Raw genomic sequence first — 23413 nt, 5'->3', positions numbered from 1 at the left:
AGAAAAAGCTCACGGTTCACTTTAGGAAGGCTTTGATAAAGATTATTCATCTTTTAAGTTAGACTAATTCCATATAGTTTCCTTAAGTTAGGAAACTATATGGAGCTGAAAACATACATTAAACATAGTTCTAAAGTCTAGACAAAACGTAGAATCTTGTAAACAACCGATTTGGATACAATACTAGTAGATCTCAATTGAGATACACTATTACTGTATCCAAATCGGTTCGAATTGATACTTTAAAGCTAGCTGATCACTTAAACTGTGAATCCGAAGATCCTGCGACTGTTGAAAGATTTAGGCGGACCTCACATTGAAATAAGAGGCGAAGGGGAAAGAAATCTCTAATCATTTGTATTAAGATGTTCATAGGAGATATAGTGGACATGTTAATGGAAAAGTATTAAAATTCGCCTCTTATAAACCGCTTTCCCCTTACTCAATGAGCATCCCACCATATTTATCTTTTAATAGAATACTGCACGCGACTCATTCACTAAAGCAGAAATTAATTTTACAGCTGGTGGTGAACAGTCAAACCCTAACAAATTTGCGACAACCAATATGTTTAACCTCATTGATATTTTGACTCAACGCAAAAGACAAAGGGACCCTTGGATTAAACATTTCCTATCAAGAGGACTTTTTCAATAAACCTAAATCAAACAACTAACTGGACTAGACAAATAGAAAACTACAAAAAATATATCCTCGGTTAGACCAACGACCCATCTATTAACGGGGATATAAGGCGTTGATCTAGTATGATCCTTACTTTTCGAGTTTCCGAGCACAGAATGCAAATCGATTCCTGGGATTCGCGCCTAGTATGAAGTCCGTAAATTAAACATAAATAGATCACGCAAAAAGATTTACACGGCACAAGCACATTTTTAAATTAAATCACAGATAATTTTAGGACAAAATAAATTCGGATCGGGATCTATCTGGGTTTGCAGGGAGGAGAGCGAAACTGTGTACAGTTGGGCATCATTGATATGGTTTTTCCGCAGGCAAGTGAGTACAGTGTTGATCGCCAACAGTTCGGCTATAAAGATGTTTGTATTGTCCGTGGGAGGCTTAGTGTATAATTTTCGAAACTTGCTTAAAAATAATTGTGTAAGCAGTTCTGTGATTTTCCCATCTTCTGCCTCCATTCTAGAGCCATCGGTGTAGATCTCCATGCCTCAATTAGTTGGGCAGTCAAATTCCCAAGACAAGGCCCGATTTTCGGGGGCTGGAGTATCAAAGTTGCCATCTCTATATGGCAATCTACACATAGAGGGAAAAAATTTTTTTAAATAAATTTTACTTCAGTAGTTTTTTGAAATTCTATTTTAGAGTTCTTAGCATTAGCAATAGAAGGAAAAAAGTTGTCAAACCATTTTTTTTTTTAATCAATTGTGAAGCACCTTTGAGAAACAGAAGGTTGTAGTAATCACAATGTTTCATCGCTTAGCATTCGCAATTCAAAATAAAATGTTAAAATAATAAAAAAATCTCTAGAAGGATTTAACCCATTAACAATCGGTTAATTTTCAAGAAAACGGTCATAAAAGTGCCTATTTTTTTTTTTATCCCTGAAAATTATATAAAATAAATTTTTAGGGAAAGCCAACATTCAGGGTTACTATGACTTAATGTTGACTTTCCAGTAATCAAGGAAAATTTAAGAAATATGTGTTTTAAACATAAAAAAAGAATTTTATTTAACTTACGTATAATATAAATAAAGAATAGTAATTTTTTCTTGTGATAAATTTCAAAGCTTGAGATACCGATGCCAAAGTCACAATGTGGACAGTTATAACTGTCCAGATTGTGACTATGTAGGATGGAAACTTGTACTAGAAGAGATGTAGGACGGAAACTTGGTACTATAGTACCAAGTTTCCATCCTACATCTCTTATTTTTTTCATCTCTTCTGGAGCAACAAACTTTGCCATCTACAATTACCTTAAAAATATCCTGTGACTGCCATCTGGTGTGTAAAATAAGAAATAAAATGTTTACTGGGCAAAAGAAATGAATTCAGGGGTGATTGTGAGCCCAAGTCAAAATTCCAGAAAATTTCTTGAGTAACAAGAAAAGTTTAAATCAAAAAATTAGAAAAAATATAAACAAGGTTTTTTCCTTTTTCACAATATTTCTTAGTTTACTTAAAATATATTTAAAATTTTACACATACTTATACCATTTACACATAACTATGATGACCTGGAAAAGTAATTGAAATTTACAAATATGTCTTGCTTTCTTGAGTTGATGATTATCATAACTATTTACTGATAAAAAATAAATATTAATCTTGAATATAAGCTTATCTGGCTTTCCCCTACAAACAAATAAAATAAACTGTGTTTTTAAGTTCCACCTTTGAAAATTTGATTTCCGGAAACTTTTGTGATCAATGATTTTTTTGAAACAACTGAACCATCCATCTTCGGATCACGTTTAGCGAAAAATCCGGAATATTTCCGTAGCACAATCAGCCCTGTGAATTAGTTTTATTCTTATTGGCGCATTACTACTGAACACTACAGCCAGGAAATATCAAGGGGAGTGAGAAATAGAGGGCGAAACCTCACCCCGTCATTTTCACGGGAGCGAGAAGGAAGGGGTTAAAACTTGTTTTATATACTTAGAAGCACACTTATATACTTTTTTTGTGAACAGAGCATATTTCAAGCAGAAGTTTAGTAATTAGACGTAGCAAAATCTTTAATTCGATCCTTTATTTTGTATCAAAATTAGAGTAAGTAAATATGTGCAAATGAATATGTACATAAATATATGTACAAATGAATATTGAGAACATTAATAGTTAAAACATAATTGAAATTGCATAATAGTTTGGCCTTTTTCAATTTTTTTTCTTACAGAGCACATATTAGAGTACATTTCAGTCCTGTATTTCCATTCTGTACTGCACTGGCATCACCCATGGGTGGTCTCTGATTATTTTAAATGTTGCATTAAATCCTTTCTGAAATTCAATATTCGAAGGTTGCAGAGACACAGCCTTTGTCATTTTTTCCAAGGCAGTTTCATAAGATCCTAAAAAAAATTTTTTTTATAAAATTTAAGTAAATAAAAATATAAATTAACAAAGAAATTAAAATCATGATTAATAACTCTAGAACAAAATGCATGCCTTAATTTTTTTTATATTTTTGTGCCATGACAAGCTTTTATTTGATTTCATTTAAATATCCTAAATTGTATATTACAGAGGGTTGCTAGTGAAATTAAGGTAGTTCACAAAACACAGAGGTCTACAAATCCCAGCCATCGAGTCACTGAGGCTAGTGAAAAATTTGCTGGCTCTCTAGAAATTTTGCATGCTTGCCTCAAACATACTTTTTTTTTTAAAAAAAAATTACAAATACAAGAATTTATCAAAGCATTATTTTTATTTAGAAATTAAAATTTGCAAAATTAGCAGTTGTCACAACTAAATATAACAAATGGCAGTTAAAAATTTGTCAGCAAATCCCTACATTTTTTTTTAATAATATGTAATTGAAATAAATATTTTATAATATTCGTAAAGTTACTTTATTTCCCACTTATTTTCAAATTTTTTTTAGAAATGAACCTCGTAATGCTTACCATACTTTGAGAAATGCTTCAAAAGCTTTACATTATTAAGACCAACAGTTTTATAAATCATTTAAAATTTTCCATTTTTAAAAGAAAGGCATATTCTTTAAAAATGCGCAAATGTTAAAAATGGTACAACTGGCCAGTTGCTTGTTCAAATTTTGAGCTATGAAGAACAACATTGGATAAAACAAACGAGAGTGTTTTAAAGTATTCAAACCACTATGAACAAAATAGTGATAAGCATTTCTCTGTAATAGAATACAACAACAAACAAACTCTGTAATAGAATAATTACAAAGTACTTAGAACATTTTAACATATTAACCTCCAGAGACTCGAGCTTTAAATAATGACAAAAAAATGAGATTTTGACTCAGAAATATGTTGCTTAAAAGAAAGTAAACTGATAAATGTGATAAAATATATTTTTTTAAAAGCGCGATTAATAAAACTGATATATTTTTAATAATATTATAATAAAAAATAGCAATTTAATTTTTAAGATTTCTGCATATTGTAGGATATTTCATCATATAAGAAATTCATCATATATTCATCATATATTTAATCACATTTTGGTTGTGAAATAAAATTCATTAGACTAAAATACGACATTTATTTGTCACAAAGGTTTGTTTGAAAAGAATTTCTCACATTTTTAGTTACTTTTTTATTGTAACTAAAAACTTTGACTGACAAGAGTGAATATATTTTCACAAAGACAATCTCTTTGTAAAGGCATACCATACGAACAGAAAAAAAAAATATTCAAATATTATTTAAAAATTTTTTCTGAATGCTGTCCAATATCTTGGCCTTCAGGAGGCTAAATAAAAGTTATAATATTTCACTTTACTCTATAAATACTATATCATTTAAAATAAGAAAAACTGATGAGAGCACTTTATAATGTTTCTTTAAAATAAAAGCATGATTGAAAGATGTAAAATAACTTCATATTTTGAAAAAAGCTCAAAACAAGATGTTCGCAACAAATAACAGTTATATTGATGCCTAACCTTAGACGAAGCACAAAATTATTTATTTATTTAATTTAAAAAAATAAATAAAAAACTAAGATATTGAAAATAATAATCAATACTCTTCCAACAGCATTTAAATAGGAATTATGATGTTCATAAAAAGTAGAAATTAAATTAATAAAACACATACAAAAAAAAATTACATAAAGAAATTTTTAAATGTAATAATTACAAAAAGTCTAACATTATACATTATATCAATGTCGAAGTAAAAAATTAAATTTTGATACTAAATTTGAGAATTCATTGAAAGAAAAAAATAAATTATGGCCAATAGGATAAGTTTTTTTAATTTACAGCAGACAATAAGCAAGGGAAAAAATATTCTATAACTTATTACGCTTGTAATGTAGCTTTTTATGATTTTATTAATATGGTAAGGTGTACATACTTGCTGACATTACAATTAATAATTACAGTTAGTACATATTACAGAAAATATCTTTGATTGTCTTTAGTATAGCACAGTTAAATGTTTCTTTTTAAAGCTTAAAGTGATAGTTAAAAAATGTTCCACTAGTAACAGATGTTTTTCTTCATTAAATAAAAAATCAATCCCTCATTTTTTTAAATATTGTATTATGAAAATATAAAAGAATTACCTGTTCATGGAAACAGTTATAGCTCTATTATTTAGCTATATAAGTATTTTTAAAACATATTTCAAGCTAAGTACACTGTCCTGCCTCACCTTCTCCTATTTTGCTCACATAAGATTTTGCATGCACACCATAAAGTCTTTACAATAATTTCTTATTTTAGCAATAATAAAATTATATATATAAAAAAAAAGTGATACTAATAAAGATGGTTAGAACACAGGAAAAAAAAGGTATGACGCATTTTGGTTAGTTTGATGAAATGGGAATTCAATTATACACAGTTGTCAGCTCTAACATATTCATGTATAATCAGATGTTAACTACATATATATATTTTTTTAATGTGCAAAACATTACTATTTTGTTACTATATTTAATTACTAATATGTTTATAGCTCTCACCCATAAATGTAACTTTAGGGGGTACACTTTTTACGATTAGAAAATTGTTTATTTTAAGTCTCATCAATATATTATATATAAATATGATGTGTGTGTGAGCATTTATCTATAAATGTACAGTGAAACATCATGGGAGTGACCACTCTCCGTTCCACAGTAAAATGGTCATTAATGGAGGCTGGCTATTCTTAAAGGTTACCTCCACTTACTTGAAAATTGTTATTGAAGGCATGTGATTTTTCACAAATGATTTTAATTTTTGTCTGTGTCATTTTCTTAGTGCAGAAATGCCACTTTTGTTGGCCTCGTGAAAAGATGTATCGATGATTAAAATTTAGAGTCTATAAAAATGACCCCAACTGTTATAATTATGTATAAAAACAAATTTACTAATTATGAATGATAAAGCTATTTTAAATAAACAATTATATTTTGTGTTTAAGTTCGCATTTAATATCATATCGTAAAAATTAGTTAGCTTTAAAAGATGGGAAGAGGTTTGTTCATTTGAGATGCTTGTTTTTTCTGGAAACAAATTTGTTTACAATATAACTTTCAACTCTAAAAGAAAATCATTGATAGCATCGTGTATAACGCACTCTGACTGCAACATGAGGTTGTCATCCTCAAAAAGAGCTCTCTAAATAAGAGCCTCACACAAATATTTTGAATACATTTTAATCTATTTGTTCAGTCAAATTTTTGTTTCGAAATTTTTTCAAGTTTCCTTACTTGACCTTTTCCGAATTTGGTGCAGATGTTTGCCAGGTTGCTGGGAGATGTTTTAATGGTCACTCCTAAAGGTTTTCTTCAACAGAAAGTATACGAAAAAAATTCAGTGCCTCTCAAAAGTAGTCGTAAATAGAGGTAGTCCCTACATAGAGGTGATCATTCTTGGAGGTTTTACTGTACATATAAAACTCACAAACATATCGTGAGTTAACTTACTTACCGAGACGGTAATAGATAGTGCCTTGATTATAGTATGCTGGTGCAAAAGAATTATCAATCTGAATAGATCGATCGTATGATGTTATAGCCTTCTGAAATTCCACCTTTTTGTATTGAATAAGACCTAAATTATTATAAGCTTCACACAAGTACGGACTACTGAAATAAAACAAATAATTAATCAACAAAATTTTTTTAATAATAATAAAGATTAAATATAGCATATAAATAGATTTAATTAATATATTAATTAATTAAATATAGATTTAACTACTACAATAAAAAGTTAAAAATAAAAAAATAATTAGTCTAAAAATTGGGGTCTTGGAGCTGAAGTCTGCAAACAGAGAGCTCAGGACCAACAATTTTCCAGGAATTGGAGCTCTAGTTTTTTTGTGTGCTCCAGCAATTTCATTGTATCCTACAGACAATCAAGAGACATGCCTCGTAGTATTTGCATAGCTGGTTATTCGAGTAACTGTAGAAAAAGTACTCTCAGCAATAAAATACATTCATAATATTTCAGATAAATGAAGGAGAAAGAATTATTAGATTAAATTATTTTCTTAAAAATGAACAAATATTTAACCGTGAATTAAATTAAAGTTGTATTTTTTTGTTTTTGAGAAAGCAATTATGTTTCTTTTAAATGAAAATTTTTATAATACAAATTTCAAATTAAAATCTGAAACTCAAAAGGGCATGCATATGTCATAAAATTGCCAGATACTTTGTCGTGTTGGAGCTTTACTTATAATCTGGAAGCAGAGCTGGCATATTAAAATGTTTTCAGCTCCAGAACTCTGTTAATAGTCAGGAGAAACAAAATTTAGCCAAAAATATACAACATAAAGATATAATTAGCCAAAATAAAAATTTTCTTAGAAAAAAATAAACATAAATAAGTTAAAATAAACTTATTATAACTTTCACATCCTCATCTAAATGCCTTCCCAAAAATTTATTGAGCGAGCACTTTTCAATTTTAATCATTTATAAGAAAAACTAATGCTACTAAAGATTTGTCAACATAAACAGATAATAAATTAATTCATGAAAATTAAAACAAATTAATTACGCAAAAATATGCACCATTTGGATAATAGAAATAAGACATTTATTTGTCAAGTTGAAAAAAAATTCGTAAGTGAAAACAAATATTTGAATAGAAGTTTCAATAATAATATTTAACGAAAACAGAAACATTGTTATAAACTTTTAGAAGCTCAGCTGGTTTATATTCTAGTTTATAAAAGCAAATTATTAAGATAAAATAATAAAATACACCTAAAAAAAAACGATTAAGTAGAAATGAATAAAGAAATATTAGTACTTTTCTGCTTACCAGGCACAAGAAAATTCAAAAATTTTTTAATTTATTTCTATTTTGTTTTTAATGATTTACTTTTTATCTATGAATTTAAAAGAAAATAGAAATAATATATTTGAATTTGTTTGCATCCAGCTAAGCAACGAGTATCTAAATAATAAATTCACAAAAAAAAAAAAAACTTTCTAAATTAAATCCTCAAAAAAGGCACACGTAAATAATATATAAAGTCAAGATACATTATTAACTTCAGTAAACTTACTTTTCTACAAAATATGAAATTATATAACCATTTTTAATCAAATAAGAAAAATGCGACTAGAAAATTTTGAGAAATGTTAAAAATAAAAAAATAATTCGATGATTTAAAAGTTACCAAATACAGGTAACAAAAAGTTGGTTTTCAACATAAAAACTTTTCTACAACTTTCGAAAATCTTTATATCGATCAATTAATACTTACCAGTTTGAAGAAGCATTACACTTCTCTAACGTAGCAATGATGCATTTAAAAAGAGTTTCTGCTTCATCGTATTTACGATTATCTGTTAGTACAAGTCCTTTCCTTAATAGCTCAGAAATATCTTCTTCTTCCTAACATAAAAAGAAGATAAATTTATAGCAATGACAGAATGAAGCTTATTGAGGGTGATTTCCAGTTATGTATAGTATATATGACCGCTGTACGTGTTCAATTCATTTAAAAAATTAAACATCACGTTTCGTATTTACACGATTCAAGTTCCCACATTGTGTTTCGTACTTACACTATTTCATATTAAATTTCACATTTTACATTCATGTTATTTAAAAGCCACTATTATGATTTGTGTTCAAGTAACTTAAAAATGGAACATACAGATTTGTATTCACACAATTTTAAAAACAAATATGGAGATTTATATCAATGTTACTTTAAAATCAGACATCGAAATTGGTATTTATAGGTATATTATGAAACATTGAGATTCATATTCTTGCAATTATAATTAATGTAAATGAACAGTGAGTTTTATAAGCTTTTGTAATCGCATTATTAGCAGTAGAGTTGTCACTATATATAAAGTTATGTTTTTGGGTCAAATTTAATCAACGGAGTTTCAATAATTATCAAGCATATCTTAGTCCCTTGAGTTATTAAGATCACAACTACAGAGCTAATGGTATATCTGCTTGTTTCAAGTTTTATTCTGAAAAACAAATTTTATGTTGAACATTGAAAATTCAAGTTAAGGAATTGACACCAAGTACTTCATCATAGAGAATAATATTTTTAGATACAGACTAAGCAGCAACGAAGTTAACTTTAACTAGCAAAGAAATGTAAAATAATAAAATGAAAAATACTGAAGTTTAACAAAATAATTGTATGAGTGCACATTCTGATACAATAAGTAAAGCAAACATTATATCAATAGAAATAAGTTTCATCTTCAACTCCATCACGAGTTTTTTACACTATAATACAGTATATGAAAATACTTATACTTAAAAAGGATTATATATGATAATAAAATTTTGCAATTATTATACAACAATTAAAGAGAGAGAAATATAAAATGCTAACTTAAAAAATGCTCCAAATAATAAAACTGAAAAAAAAAAAGAAAAGAATTCTGCAACAAATTCCTTAACTGCCTTATTTGCATTTTACTTTTTTTTCAGCAAAAGTTTAAATGTTTTCTTCAAGCAAACAAAGCAATGTTCTCACTTATACCTGTTTATCTAGGGACCTTCAAATTTTTGTACCAAATTAAGGAGTACATGAAAAAGAAACTTTAAACAATTAACTTTTTGTTGTTTGCAGGTCATGCAGACCCCCATAACGTTACAGGAAATGGTTGTGTTCTGTCAAACTTAGTTTCGACAGTCTTTTCCCAAATGACAAACCATTTCAATAAGAATAAAAATCGTAAATACTACTTAGATCTTACGGATATTTCTATCGTGATCTTTAGCCTTTTCTGGAAGAAAATAAAGATTGATGTATAAAATAAAAACATATAATATCCCCATAATATTCAATTATATTTCCAGAAAGGCGTTCCGGATGGTAAACAAAGTACCGGAACGGCGTTTTGGTTTCAGAACACTCTTGATAATGAATTAATCTAAGTATTTCTTCAACATATATTTAAACAGCCCAATCTACACATATATTTAAACAGCATCAAATTACAGCCGATAATTAATCAAGAAAAGGAAGTATTATGGAAGAATCAATTCACTAGAATAATTTTCGCAGATAAGTAATTTAAAATTATAAGGATATTAGTCGACATTACCTCCATTTGTTTTGCAGCAAAATATCAATAAATTATGCTTTTCAGCGGATCTTTTCACTAAACTTTGCAAGAAAATACGAAAATAATGCAATGTCAGTGCGAAAATAGACAGAATAATAATATTTTCATTTAAAAATATGTAAGTTTTGGATTCAGAAAGCTTTTTGCTCAATCTGAACTCTTGAAATAACAATTTCACATTGTATTCTACCTTTGTATTTTGCGCTTATAGCTTGCAAAGGTAGAATACAATGTGAAATTGTTATTTCAAGAGTTCAGATTGAGCAAAAAGCTTTCTGAATTTTGCGCTTATAGCTTGCAAAATACAAATGATTCATAACTAATAAAATTAATGAGTAAAATTTAAACCTGGCAATGCTTTCGGATGTTTCTGCTTATTTTATGTTCGCAATATCGAAATTTTGAATCTCAAGACTCAGTTGTGTATTCGTAAAAGATAAGATACTTACCCTCATCATTTCGAAACTTTTAAACCGAATAAGTTTATTGCGTGGTATGTCTATTTAGAGCTATAGTGATCTTGTATTTCAGCTAGAGTACTGAATTTATGAAAAAGTAGTTATAAATAGAGTTTATTGTATTCATTTTGTAAGTTTTGTCCGATTTTACTCTTACGTGTACCTTGGATATTGAAAATGACTCTAGAACAAACAACCTGTGAAGGTATGAAAAATTCCTAAATGATCTTGATTTGAAATTATATATTTAAGTTATTGCTAAAGGTCAACAATGCGAAATAAATTTGCGATTATCTTATAAAACTAGATAAGAAAATTATGTAACTTTAGTGCTGTGTAATTAATTTTTAATTGTAACTAATTTGAATGAAATTTCTGATTAATTTATTGATTTGTATTTATTGTGATATTCACGTACTTGGTTGATGTAAAATGTGGTTTATTAAACACGTCTAAAAATTTAACATTACATTTCGCAAGTTTTGTCTGTGCACATTGAGTAATCCCTGTCACTCTCATTTGTGCTGGCTTCTTGTAAATTTTTCAATTACATATTTATATCTATGCAATCTTTTGTGCCTATTTTAATTTCTTAGGAAAATTTAAACAAAATTAGAGTGTTGATCAGGATGCCCCTTGAATTGAGCACTCTGTGCTGTGGAGCTTTATACTGTTTATGAAATGTTCTATTTTTCTATGATTACTATCTTCATTTCCTATTAAACAACCGGACTTTGAAGTCGTTATCCTTGTGCTCTGTAAAAATATAAATAGTCACTAAAAGAAAATGTGTACCCAATAGTACCCTCAAATAGTATGTTTAGTTTATTTTATTTGCTTTTAAATATATAGAAATTCTAAAGAAATTTTTTTTTTTTAGCTTCATAGATTGAAAGATAAATATTCTGGGAAACATAATGGATTAATACCTGCCGCAAAATAAAAGCCAATTTTGGTGATTTTCGGACATTTGACAGAATTTTCTACTTCCTAAACTTCATACAAAACATTCCACTTTATTTTATTCTCTTTAATCATGATTAATACAACAAATTTTTGACAGTTTTTTCACTAAATGTTAATATTTTTTCTAATATTCATACATTTTTTGCAATGCTGTGATTTGTGCAAAAAATTCTTTAAAATAAGAGGATCTTTTTTTTTTTTTTTTTTTTAATTTTCATTTACATTTTAACAATTTTTAGTGCTTTTCTGAAATTTCAAAATTGATAATTTAAAACATATGGTCAACATGATGAATGAAAATAGTTTAGAGATTCCCTAAATCCTCTCAAGTACTGTCTTTTCATAAGTTCTGAACAGAGTTTCTTAAACTGTAAACTATATTACCAAACTATGTTACCAAATATTTTTATACAATTTATCTAAAAATAGCTAAAACATCCAGTTATAAAAGATATAACAGATTGAAAAAATAAATTTTATTTGATTTTATCCACTTTTTGTAAATCTTTAATATTTTTTCCAATATTATAACAAAACCATTTTTTCCCCATATTTTATTTGAGCGATTTCACAGCTTTTAACAAAATGTACAGATTTTTTTAACACGTATTAAAAAATTGATTTTACTGGGAGGGTTATTAAAAAACTAATATCTTTTGATCTCTTCATTTTGGAAATACACTTCAATTACGAAATATAAAATTAAAAGCTTTATCTATAATCCAGATTTGTGTTTCAACAACCTTTCTACACCAAGTTTTTTTTCAATCTTTGACATCTGAGCTTGGGGTCTAAATATTATTTTATTGATCTGAAACTTAACAAATATTGGTTTGTATCAAATGACACTTTTAGAGAATTACCCAGAAGCAGAATATTTTCAAATGTTCTGCAACAGGACTTATTAATTTATACAAATGTTCTGNTATCCACTTTTTGTAAATCTTTAATATTTTTTCCAATATCATAACAAAACCATTTTTCCCCATATTTTATTTGAGCGATTTCACAGCTTTTAACAAAATGTACAGATTTTTTTAACACGTATTAAAAAATTGATTTTACTGGGAGGGTTATTAAAAAACTAATATCTTTTGATCTCTTCATTTTGGAAATACGCTTCAATTACGAAATGTAAAATTAAAAGCTTTATCTATAATCCAGATTTGTGTTTCAACAACCTTTCTACATCAAGTTTTTTTTCAATCTTTGACGTCTGAGCTTGGGGTCTAAATATTATTTTATTGATCTGAAACTTAACAAATATTGGTTTGTATCAAATGACACCTTTAGAGAATTATCTGTATAAAATTCTATATGTATAAAGGTTCTGCATATAAAAAGTCTTATTTTAACCCGCTGTCTTCTTCGCATAGAAAAACCAGTTTTTCAATGTTATTAAATGGGGAAATAGTGCATTGGGGTGAAACATTTCCCCAATTTTACCCATTTGCTAAATCGCTAATGGGTTATTATACTTTTATTTTATTATTTATACCATATCTATGTTTATTAGGGTATATGATGTTTACTTATTTATTTTTAATTTGTGTTCTGAAGAAATTTTTTTTAAATCTTCTACTGATGGAATTTTTTGTTTGTTTATTCCACATTGCACATTGGTATTGTGATAAAGCCAGAATGATTTGAACAATCATTTTCATTTATTTAACTTTTAAATGAAAATAAGGATAAAAATCATTTCTATGAATCTAACATATTCATAAGCAGGGGTCTGTGCAGGGTAAATTTACTACCATTTAGCGGTACCTTCACAAATTCAACTTTAGGAAAAACAATAGTTTCTCAATATACTTTTAAAAAAGCAAGTTCTGAGAATTTCCCCCCCTCCTGCTCTTAAAATTTTGTTTTTGTATCCCCGTAAGAAAAAATCCCAACTTTATTAAGCATGTACGAATAGGTATCACATGCTTGATCAGATAGTGCAGTGTGGTAGCCTAACTGGTCGCTTCGCCATATTATAGCAAGCTTTTTTCGCAGTTTTATTTTTAAAATTAAACGACCAGGCACTCCCTCTGTAACATGAAGTTGACATTCGAAAATTGTTCTAAATATTTGAATATTGTTCTAAATTTCTTCTAAAAGACCTTTATTTATTTTTTTTATTAATCATTTTTTTCGTTGTGAAACTTTTTTTTATATGACCCTGTGGGAAATGTTCTCATAATGAAAAAAACTTTTAGTACAAGTATTGTTAAATGCATGTTTTTTTTCTTAATTCAAGGTTAAAATTTAACAATGGACAATGATTTTTATGGATTTTTAAATTTAGATATACAATTTTAAGCACAAAATTTTACAATAGCAAAATTATTTTTGAATATATGGGGAAAGAAATTTAAAAATTTACCAATCATAAATGTTTTTCATTTGTAGTGGCAATTTTTTAAAATATCTTCTTATTTTACCATATTTTTGTGTTAGTTTTTTAATATAATTTTCTAATTTTCTCGAATTATGTCTAAATTTTCACAAAATAGGTACCTCCCATAAAAACCTAGGCGGACCCCTGATATTCTTGTGCAACAAATTGCACATTTTGAGATCAGCAATTATGTAATGTAATGAAGAACCTGCTATTCTCTCTCTCTCATCTGATCTGCAAAAGAAAAAAATGTTTTATTATACTTGAGAATATGACATCATCTGACGAATCTTTCTTTGCTTTATTTCTTCCCATCAAATGGATCTTTTTGACGAATCTTGAACTTCTTTTTTGCAACAATCAAAGTTAAAAATCAAAATAAAGTTGAAAATGAAATCCTCACGTTTTTTTTTTTCCTGTGATAAACTTGCAGCCCTAATGACGATTTATAAAGTTTAACAGTTTGTTAGATTGTCAATGTACGCGTTCAGTTAAGAAAAAACTTTAAATATGTATATAAATAATTTAAATGTTTTTTTTCTGTGAAAAATAGTTTCACACACATGCACCTTTTTTTTTTCATGAATTAAGTTGATTGGTATTTTGAGACTTTTTGTCATTTTCCCATATTCTTGCCTAGACAGTAGCCTGTGAGAAACTTTAAGAAAAAAAAAATAATAATAAAGGAGGAAAATTGGAGGGTAGGTATAACTTGAACTTTTAATCATTCTTGGGCAAGTCTCTTCCTTTTTTTAAAAAATTTATTTGCAACTTAAAATTCTTTTGCCACTTAAGTGGTTTTAGTTGGTGGAAACAGATACAGAAATATCTCCAAAATATCACAATTATCTGTTTTTGCTAACTGAAAATACCAAGTTATCAAATAAAATTGCTGGTTGTTGAACTTGGAACAAAGTAAAGAAAAACATATAATGTCTTGCCTTGGTGTGGTTTCATCTTTTACGTTTGCCTCTTTCTGTTTTCTTTCTTTTCTTACATTCTATTGCTTGGAAGTCCCTAAAACGTGCAATTATTTAGGGGCAAATCTGAAAATTTTCCTAATCTCTCTTATATGTCAGTAAAATTTGAAAAAAAATTGCAGCAGATTTGTTTCATTTTTGTGTTTAAAACCTTAAACGAATCGTACTTTGAAAATTGAGTTGATTGCATCAACATCAAAATTATAAGAATAGTCCGTAATTTTTAGTTCTTATACCTTATATTAAACTTATTTCACAAACAATGTTTTTATTTTTTTTTTATTCAATAAAAATGTCTATATCACTTTTGGATTTAGATACTCCATTATAATTCTTCTTAACTATCAGCAAGATGTTATCTCAAATATACTTTTATGTCAGTATTTAATGTATTTTTTTATTGAAATGAACATTTTATTAAAACTTCATAGATTTAAAAGCTTTCGAAAGAAGACTTGTTGAAGTGATAGCCTACTATCAGCCTCAAACTAAAAGATGGCGAGGTAAGTCAATTTATGTAATATAGAGTAAGTCAAATAAGTTGTGCATGAAATTTTTTAGCAGTAGTTCAAAACTTTTAATCTTATAACTCTTAAATTATAACGCTCGTATCTTCTATCAAGATAGCCAAAGTTCATGAAAATTTGATTAAAATTGCTTGAAATACGAAACAAAAAGAAATTATAGATTTAGTTTATTGGTATGCTGTAACATTGAAAAGTATACTTTTTTAATGAGTATATCTGTACAAACTATGGAAAATTCAATTGGATGAATTAAACTCTTTTAGGAGTGGTAATTATAAGCTCAGAACTATTGTCCAAGATGGGTCAGACGTAGAATTAGTAAGCATTGGTGAGGACATTGTGAGATATATCTTATGTAATACCAAAAGTCTTTTCATTCTATTTAAAACATTCTATACAGAAGATTTTAATCACCTTTTTATTAATGATTTCTCAAATGGGATACAGATTTGCAAATTGTGTGTCACTTTATCTCCTTGAGCCACCTGGGCTCGTGTTGCCACTAAAAGTCATAAAATTTAATCAAATATGATTTTTAAATTTTCTTTTGTATCTCTGGTAGTGGTAAATTTTTTAACATGAAGCTCTTTTAAATATTTTAGTTTTGAAAATCATAGTCATGGCTAAATAAAATATGAATATTATAAAATTCAGTTTTACCAGCCTTGAATGTCCTTAATTTAAATTAATATTATTATCCCGTCTACCGTTTTTGCCAAACCCAATATTATCGCCTAAAGATAGCTTTCTGCGCCAATGACCACAAATTGTATCATATTTTCTGTGTAATACTTGAGTAAGCGAGTTAGTTTTCTTTAGCGTGTTGAAATATACTGTTTTTTTACTAAGCTACAAAATGATTTGAATTCGGGATTTGCTTTTCACCGAAAAGAGTGCTAGGCAATTTTTTAGCGCTTTAAAAGCGTCAAGAATTTTTGGCCACCGAAGTGATTTAGAATAATATATATGGTTAAATTCAAAAATAATTCCATGTGTAAGTGCATTATTACCCTTTTTCGTTACGTATTTTTACCACTTTCAGTTTTTTTTTGTTATTATTATTATTTGATAAATTTAATGTGTTAAAATGTTTATTTTCAAAATAGCTTTTTATTATGATGTATGCAAAGGATTTGCGCATTTTCGCAAGCGTTGACAGGTCGAGGGGACAATCCCAAAGTACATGTCAACGGGATAATCGCAAATACCATGATATAAGCAAAGAATAGTTTTTAGAAATATATTGCTTTATTTTTGCAGAAAAAAGTACCTCAAAATTGTCTTTTTTAATAAGGACTTGAAATGAATTTAATATTAAGATTAGGTTTAGACTTATTGTACTCTTTTTTTTAAAAAAATTAATTGTTATAATTTTGTTTTTAGTGATGTTTATTGTGGTCTCTCTTTGCACAGCTATGGGTGCTTGGCAGTGGCTGATGGATCCTCTAACAACCCAAGTATTATTTATATATATGTTTTTTTATTCATTTGAATCAATTTTTCAAACATTATTAATATTGTAAGCAGGGCCGGGATAGCCTGGTCGGTAGGGCGCTGGGCCCACATCCAAGAGGTCGTGGGTTCGATCCTCGCCGGCCGAAGACTCCCCGTGTAGTAAATGGTGACTGATGCACGTTAAATCTGTCGAGTCTCAAAGTCCTCCATGTTCCCACAACAAATCAATACCTCTGGGGGTACTGATCCAGGAGTTTCCTTGTCTTCTGGATTGGTTCAAAATTACAAGGCTACGGAGTTGAACGTAAGTAGTCGTAAACCCATGAAATTGGGTCGGCTGTTCAACGACGGTTATAAAATAAAATATTGTAAGCAGAGTCAATCTCATACATTATTCAAAAATAAATAAATAAGTGCAAATTAAAAAAGGTAATATATTGTAATATAATAGTAAACATGTTTTTGAAATTCTTTCAGTATATACTTTACACTGTTCTTTAAGTGAAAAATTAATGATTTTTTAATGTCATATGGAGTGATATTTTATTTGAGCTTACACAGTATAGATGTTACTGTGAATGACTGAAATTGGTGACTTCCACCGGTGAATGTTGACAATCACATAGTTGCTTTGGTAAATGTCCCAAACATATACTAGGTCTAGTTAAGTGCCACTGTCGAATATACCCTACACTGATGTTTTTTAAGGTTCAGTGCCACTGCCATGTGTGCCCTACATCAATGTTTTTTTTTAAAGATCAAGTACCTTTGCCCAGTATGCATTTAACAGTTACTTTGAACACTGATGTTTCTTCTAATCTATCCTTAGCAGATATTGAAATATCGAATAAATATAATAATATCAACGAATAAATTAATATCGAATCGAATATGACAAATATTTCAGACATTCTCCAAAGCAATTTTGTTATTGTTGACATTCACCGGTGAGAATCAATATTCTCTTGATTTTGGTCATTCTCGGTAACAAACAGATTAATATGTAACAATTTATGCAAAAATTTTTCCTACTTTGTGAGGAGAACTCGTGATGCTGCAAAATTTGATAAGTCAATTCAAAAGATATCTGAAGAAAACTAATTTTGATAAAGATTTTATAATTGTTCATGTTAGAAATTCTACATCAGGTTTCCTACAGTCTTTAAAATCTTATCACCTTTTATTTTGAAAGTTAAAGAAACTTAAAAGCATTTAATTTTTGTTAAACATCCTTTAAGATCGTTAATTTCCATTATTTATAGTTGTTTTAAACAAGTTAATCGTAAAAAAGAAAATATTTAAGACTAAACGTTTTTGACTTAGTCTTAAAATCTGCTTAGCTGTCATTGTAAAGTTCTAAACTTTTCGCCCCAGTGGGGGCTTGTGTTTGATGCTGACCTCATTGCCTCAATCATTTGTTGGACACGAAAATATTGAGCCTTATCTTTAATGATTCCCCTGGCTAAGAATGAACTGTTGTGTGACTGTTTTGTTTTTTACCTTTAATCGCATGTATGTTTGGTGATGAATAATTGATCTAACATTTATAAGGTCCTTAATTTTTTTTTAATTCCTGAAATTTTTTTTTTTTTTTGATAGTAAGAGTGGAAATTTGTTTTAATTGTTGAAGGTATAAAAGTCTTTTTGTTTTGCAATATAATTTATTGTAATATAATCAATTAATTTTTAAATGAATATTATTATTATTAGTAGTACTTTATTTATCTAACACAATTATTTACTATACACAATGCTACTCATACACTGCTACACAATACACTGCTAAAGCTACACAATGGGTTATGGGTGACAGTCTGGGAAACATTTTTTATGCACGCCATCATAATTTTGATCCTCTGCCAAGGGAGTGGCTCTCCTTCTTTGATAGCCCAATGACCTACATGCAAAGTTGAGCCCTTTACCGTAGAACAGTTTAATGACGACAAATAGCGCACACACTCGGTCTCTTCTCAGGCTAATCAGTGTGTTCACCCACCGGCACACTGATGCTTGTCTTTAGTGGTCTACTGGGTACTGCGTCTTAGCTATCAGTCAAATACAGGATAAATGTTAAATAAGAAAAAAAATATAGTGTAAACTTTAATTGAATTTAAAAAAATTCTAAATTAAGAGAAGACCTCATTGTATCAGAAACTGGATTAATATACAAGTTTGTTTTTTATTAATCTGTTAATTGATGTTTCAGGTCGGTTTTCTGCAGTCTCTGATCAATCATCTTTTCTTCACAATAAGCAGCACAGTTCTTATTATTTTATTCATGATGGGTATACATCGTAGAGTGGTGGCTCCATCTATGTATCCTTTTATGCTTAATAACTTGCTGAAAGACTTCTCAGCTTTTTGTTGCCTAACTATATTCGTTTCTCATACATTTAGGGTTGCTATACAAGAAATTTCACTCCCATGTATAATGTCAGTTTTTGTTTGTCTGAGATTGTTATTTTGAGCATTAACTGAATGTAAACATATTTTAAAAATTCATTGATCCACTTATCTTGTGGAATTTTAATTAAAAACTCTTATAATTTTTGACAATTTATTTTCGTGGTATATATCCCAATATACTACAAAGCAAAGTTCCATATCTGGAATCATCAGAACATGCTTATTCAACAACAAAATAATAAATAAATGTTAATGTCTTTCATACAATAGCATTTAGTTATTAGTTAAATGACATTTAATAACCTCAAAAGAATAAATGGATGTTACTTATAAATCAAAAATTAAAAAAGTTAGTAGAGGATAAGTTAAATTTTCTCGTTTTTTTTTCTTTTGAAGTGAAGGTATAACAATATAGATTTTCATGTAAAAATTGCTGTATAAAATAAACTTCAAATTCTAAAATAAAACAATTATTTTAATAAATAAAAATATTAAACCAGTTTCTTAATGAAGATTGTTATAATTAAAACCGAAATATAGCTGTCATTCAAACACTATAAATTTAATATTCGGCTTTAATTAAAAGTAATAGTAGTTTATTAATCTCACTAAAGTTTTTCTTAAACTGCTCGTCTTATCAACAACTCATTAAGTATGGTTAATGCAGCATAAATATTTAACTATTTTAAAGGTCGAAAGGGGAAATAAAAAAAAATTATTATGAATAGGTTTTTGAAGCAAATGCAAATTATTTATTATTTTCTTTTTTTTAAAAAAAAGGGAAAAGATATTTATTTTGATTGCAAAAATGTTTCAGGAATTTGAACTGTATATTTATATATTTTTTATCAGAGTTTAATTGTTATATTGGACCTAATGATGTTAAAATAATTTCTGTGGTGGTTATTTTTAATTGCTTTATATTCTATGTTTATTTTTTTAACATGTTTAGTATTGTTTCAAGAGTACGTCAGGTGCTTGCAGACTTCAATATGTCATGTGATGACGTAAGTAGCTAGATAATAATTTTTAAAACCTTTTTTGACTGAAATCCTATGAAACCCTATTTTCTAATCTTGTCAGACACAGTACAGTAGTACTAGAATACATAAAAACGATACTTTTCTATGATATAATGTGGTAAAAATGCAACAAGCAAGCCAGTAGACCTGTACTCTCTTTTGTACAAATACACCTTTTGGTATTATATTTTTACTTCTAAAGATAGATTTTTAGTTATAAAATTTTGCCTAACAAATCAAGTACAGTAAAGAGAGTCGAGAAATATCTGCGAGTAACGGAGTTGTTTTCAAATTTCTATTTCTTACAAGAGCTAGAATTCCAAAATTTAATTGTTGGAATGGTATGTTTGAGGAATGCGACAAAATGTAAAATCATTGATTTATAATATTTAATTGGTTTCTAAATATTGTTAAAGAACCAGAGCTTGAAAAATCTGAAAATTTTTGCATGCATTATATGAAATGTGTTAGTCTACGGAATACACACGTAAAACAGGAACTAGTTCCCAGGATTAATTTTTTCCCTTCTAATTTAGAAATTGAGTTGATCTTGATTATTTGCAGTTTAAATAATTGAATAATACATGTGCCAAATCTTGGTATGAGTCAGATTTATAGATTAACCACAAAATGGTTGAAAAATATCACTTGTAAGTTTGTTGAATAGTGTTAAGAAAGTTTTATGTTTAAAAAATTGGCCTTTTTAACAATATTTTGTAATTGTAAACTAAGAATTTATCAATGAATTACAAATTTTTAAAAAGAAAAAGTGAGTGGGATATTTAATCTGATTTGTGAGTTAAATCTCGTATGTTCAAATTATTATAGTGCGTCTTGCAGAGATAAAACACTAAAAAATACTATTAACACTTACTTAGAAATCTGTGACTAATAAATAAAAAATTCTGAAAATCAGAAGACTAGTAAACTACAAAACAAATTATCATAGAGTGTTGTAATCAACAATTAATAGATCTTATCTTATTCTCTCTCTAGAATGGAAGACTGATTCTGAAACCTCGACCAACCACATGACTAAAACTATTTTGGTAATCCAATCGACTTTAAAAGGAGGGAGTGTTTCAGTCACCTGTAATTTATCACCAATATTATAAATATGTAAATATTCATCATCATTGTAATTTTACAATAAATGTATTTGACATCATTCTTCAGAATTTTTTTTATTTCACTTATTATGAAGTTCATAATACAGTGAAACCTTTTGGGAGCAATCACTCTCCGTTCCACAGTAAAATGGTCGCTGATTGTTCTTAGAGGTTACCTCCATTGACTTCAAAATTGTTATCGAAGGTACGTGATTTTTCACAAACTATTTCAATTTTAGTCAGTGTCATTTTCTTGATGCAGAAATGCCACTTCGGTCAGCGTCATGAATAGACGGATTCGCTGAATAAAATTTAGCGTTTATAAAAATATTTCCAACTAATATAATTATGTGCAAAAACAAGTTTACCAATTACGGATGATAAAGCCATTTTAAATCAATAAACAATAACGTTTTATGTTTAAGTTAGCATTTAATTTTATGTCTTAAAAATTATAGAATTTTACCATGTTTTTTAGAGAGAAAACTTTTTTTTTTATAATTTAACTTTCAGCTCTAAAAGTAAATTGTTGATAATATTGTCTTTAGTGCACTCTGACTGCAACAAGTATCGTCAAAAAAAACTCTCTAAATAATAGCCTCACACAAATATTTTGAATAAATTTTAATCTTTGTTTTGTTGAATTTTTTTAGATATTTTATAAAATTTCCTTATTTGACCTTTTCCACATTTGGTGCAGATGTTTGCCCCGTCGCTGGGTGAGGTTTTCTTTAACACAATGTCTACACAAAAAATTACGCTCCTCCCAAAAGTGGGCATAAATAGAGGTGGTCTTTCCTGAAGGTTTCTCTGTGATAACCATAGTAAAAGATGATGGGGCATCACTCCCTTAAACTTAACAATGCCATTTGTCCAAAAACAAGCAATTTTCAGGGTATTTTATAAATCTGAAAATGTTATTAAAAGTAAACCAAGAGGGATTAATTTGGGTTAATGGCAACAGTTGACTTTTTTTTGTTGTTCAATTTAAAAAGAAATACTTTGTCTTTTCAAAGAAAGTCTCCTTTTTGAATTCTCGAAAAAAAAAATGTTACGCTTTTTTTTAAAACCTATATGAATAAAATTATAAATAGTGATTTGTATGCATGCAATTTAAAATAACATGTCCCAATTTGCATTTTAAAACATAACGTTTCATAACAGTTTAAAAAAAGCTGATATGAATTTTATAGATATTAGGACTGAGCGATATAAGAAATTATGTATCGTGATGCATCGTCAGTTTTGCATAGCGATGTATCGCGATATAGTATTTTTGAATTTCATTTACTTGTAAGGCACAGAAAGTCATATTTCTATCAAAACTCCATACTCAGATTGATTTAAATCAATTTATAAATTTGAAGATATATATGTTTTGCTTAAGAAAGATATTAAATAAATTGACTACAATGTACAAATCTTACTTAAAATATTTATTGAAATATTTGTTTAGAAATTCATGATACGCTTAAATCAAAGTGTTAAAAGCTTTTTTTTAAAGCGTTTTTCACAAATTAATATTTTATTGTACTATTATGCATAAATAATTACATAATTATTAAGTTTGATTGTAATGCTCAATTTCTAAATGAAAAAGTAAATGTAAGTTTTACTACATTTTCTAAAAATGATCACTCAAATAAACAAAAGATTTCTTAATTTAAAAATAAATAATAAAAAAAAAAATTTGAAATTTATCAATATATTTACCTAACAGTATAGAAAGAAAATTTAAAAAATAAGTTCGTTAAAAATTATTTGTATGTTTAAAACAAAGTGCTAAATAAATTTTAGAAAAAAAAAAAAACGCTTTTAAAACACTATTTTTTATTATTATCATTTCAGTTATTATAGTTC

The 23413-nt window shown here is 27.9% G+C and overlaps 2 protein-coding genes across 3 annotated transcripts; one reads left to right on the top strand and one right to left on the bottom strand.

Annotated features, from left to right (window-relative positions):
- Positions 1-2719: 2719 nt before the first annotated feature.
- LOC107439243 (tetratricopeptide repeat protein 32) lies at positions 2720-10431 on the bottom strand. Of its 2 annotated transcripts, none has more exons than XM_016051766.3 (4): positions 10224-10431; positions 8402-8532; positions 6610-6767; positions 2720-3061 (listed from the first exon to the last, which is right to left on the bottom strand). In XM_016051766.3, the coding sequence occupies exons 1-4, from the start codon at positions 10227-10229 to the stop codon at positions 2907-2909; spliced, it is 450 nt and encodes a 149-aa protein (XP_015907252.1). In that variant the 5' UTR covers positions 10230-10431; the 3' UTR covers positions 2720-2906. The 2 variants fall into 2 exon arrangements, with proteins under 2 accessions (XP_015907252.1, XP_015907253.1); XM_016051767.4 differs by having other exon boundaries at positions 6610-6764; positions 10224-10411.
- A 201-nt stretch (positions 10432-10632) lies between these two features.
- Positions 10633-21612, top strand: LOC107439242 (nuclear envelope phosphatase-regulatory subunit 1). Its single transcript, XM_016051765.4, has 6 exons — positions 10633-10907; positions 15466-15537; positions 16945-17018; positions 19223-19332; positions 20375-20429; positions 21441-21612. The coding sequence occupies exons 1-6, from the start codon at positions 10880-10882 to the stop codon at positions 21477-21479; spliced, it is 378 nt and encodes a 125-aa protein (XP_015907251.1). The 5' UTR covers positions 10633-10879; the 3' UTR covers positions 21480-21612.
- Positions 21613-23413: the final 1801 nt, after the last annotated feature.

This window comes from Parasteatoda tepidariorum, chromosome 6 (genome assembly GCF_043381705.1).
Source record: "Parasteatoda tepidariorum isolate YZ-2023 chromosome 6, CAS_Ptep_4.0, whole genome shotgun sequence".
NCBI lineage: Eukaryota > Metazoa > Arthropoda > Arachnida > Araneae > Theridiidae > Parasteatoda > Parasteatoda tepidariorum.
This window is presented reverse-complemented; position numbering and strand designations above follow the sequence as displayed.

What these genes read in the sequence shown, in the direction of transcription:
- LOC107439243 (XM_016051766.3), bottom strand. An exon ending in TGTAATGCTTCTTCAAACTG is followed by an intron (nt 6,768 to 8,401) that starts GTAAGTATTAAT and finishes GTTTTATTTCAG; the next exon opens with TAGTCCGTACTTGTGTGAAG. An exon ending in CACTATCTATTACCGTCTCG is followed by an intron (nt 3,062 to 6,609) that starts GTAAGTAAGTTA and finishes AATTTTTTTTAG; the next exon opens with GATCTTATGAAACTGCCTTG.
- LOC107439242 (XM_016051765.4), top strand. Translation starts at nt 10,880, where the DNA reads ATGACTCTAGAACAAACAACCTGTGAAG. An exon ending in AGAACAAACAACCTGTGAAG is followed by an intron (nt 10,908 to 15,465) that starts GTATGAAAAATT and finishes AAAACTTCATAG; the next exon opens with ATTTAAAAGCTTTCGAAAGA. An exon ending in TCAAACTAAAAGATGGCGAG is followed by an intron (nt 15,538 to 16,944) that starts GTAAGTCAATTT and finishes TTTTGTTTTTAG; the next exon opens with TGATGTTTATTGTGGTCTCT.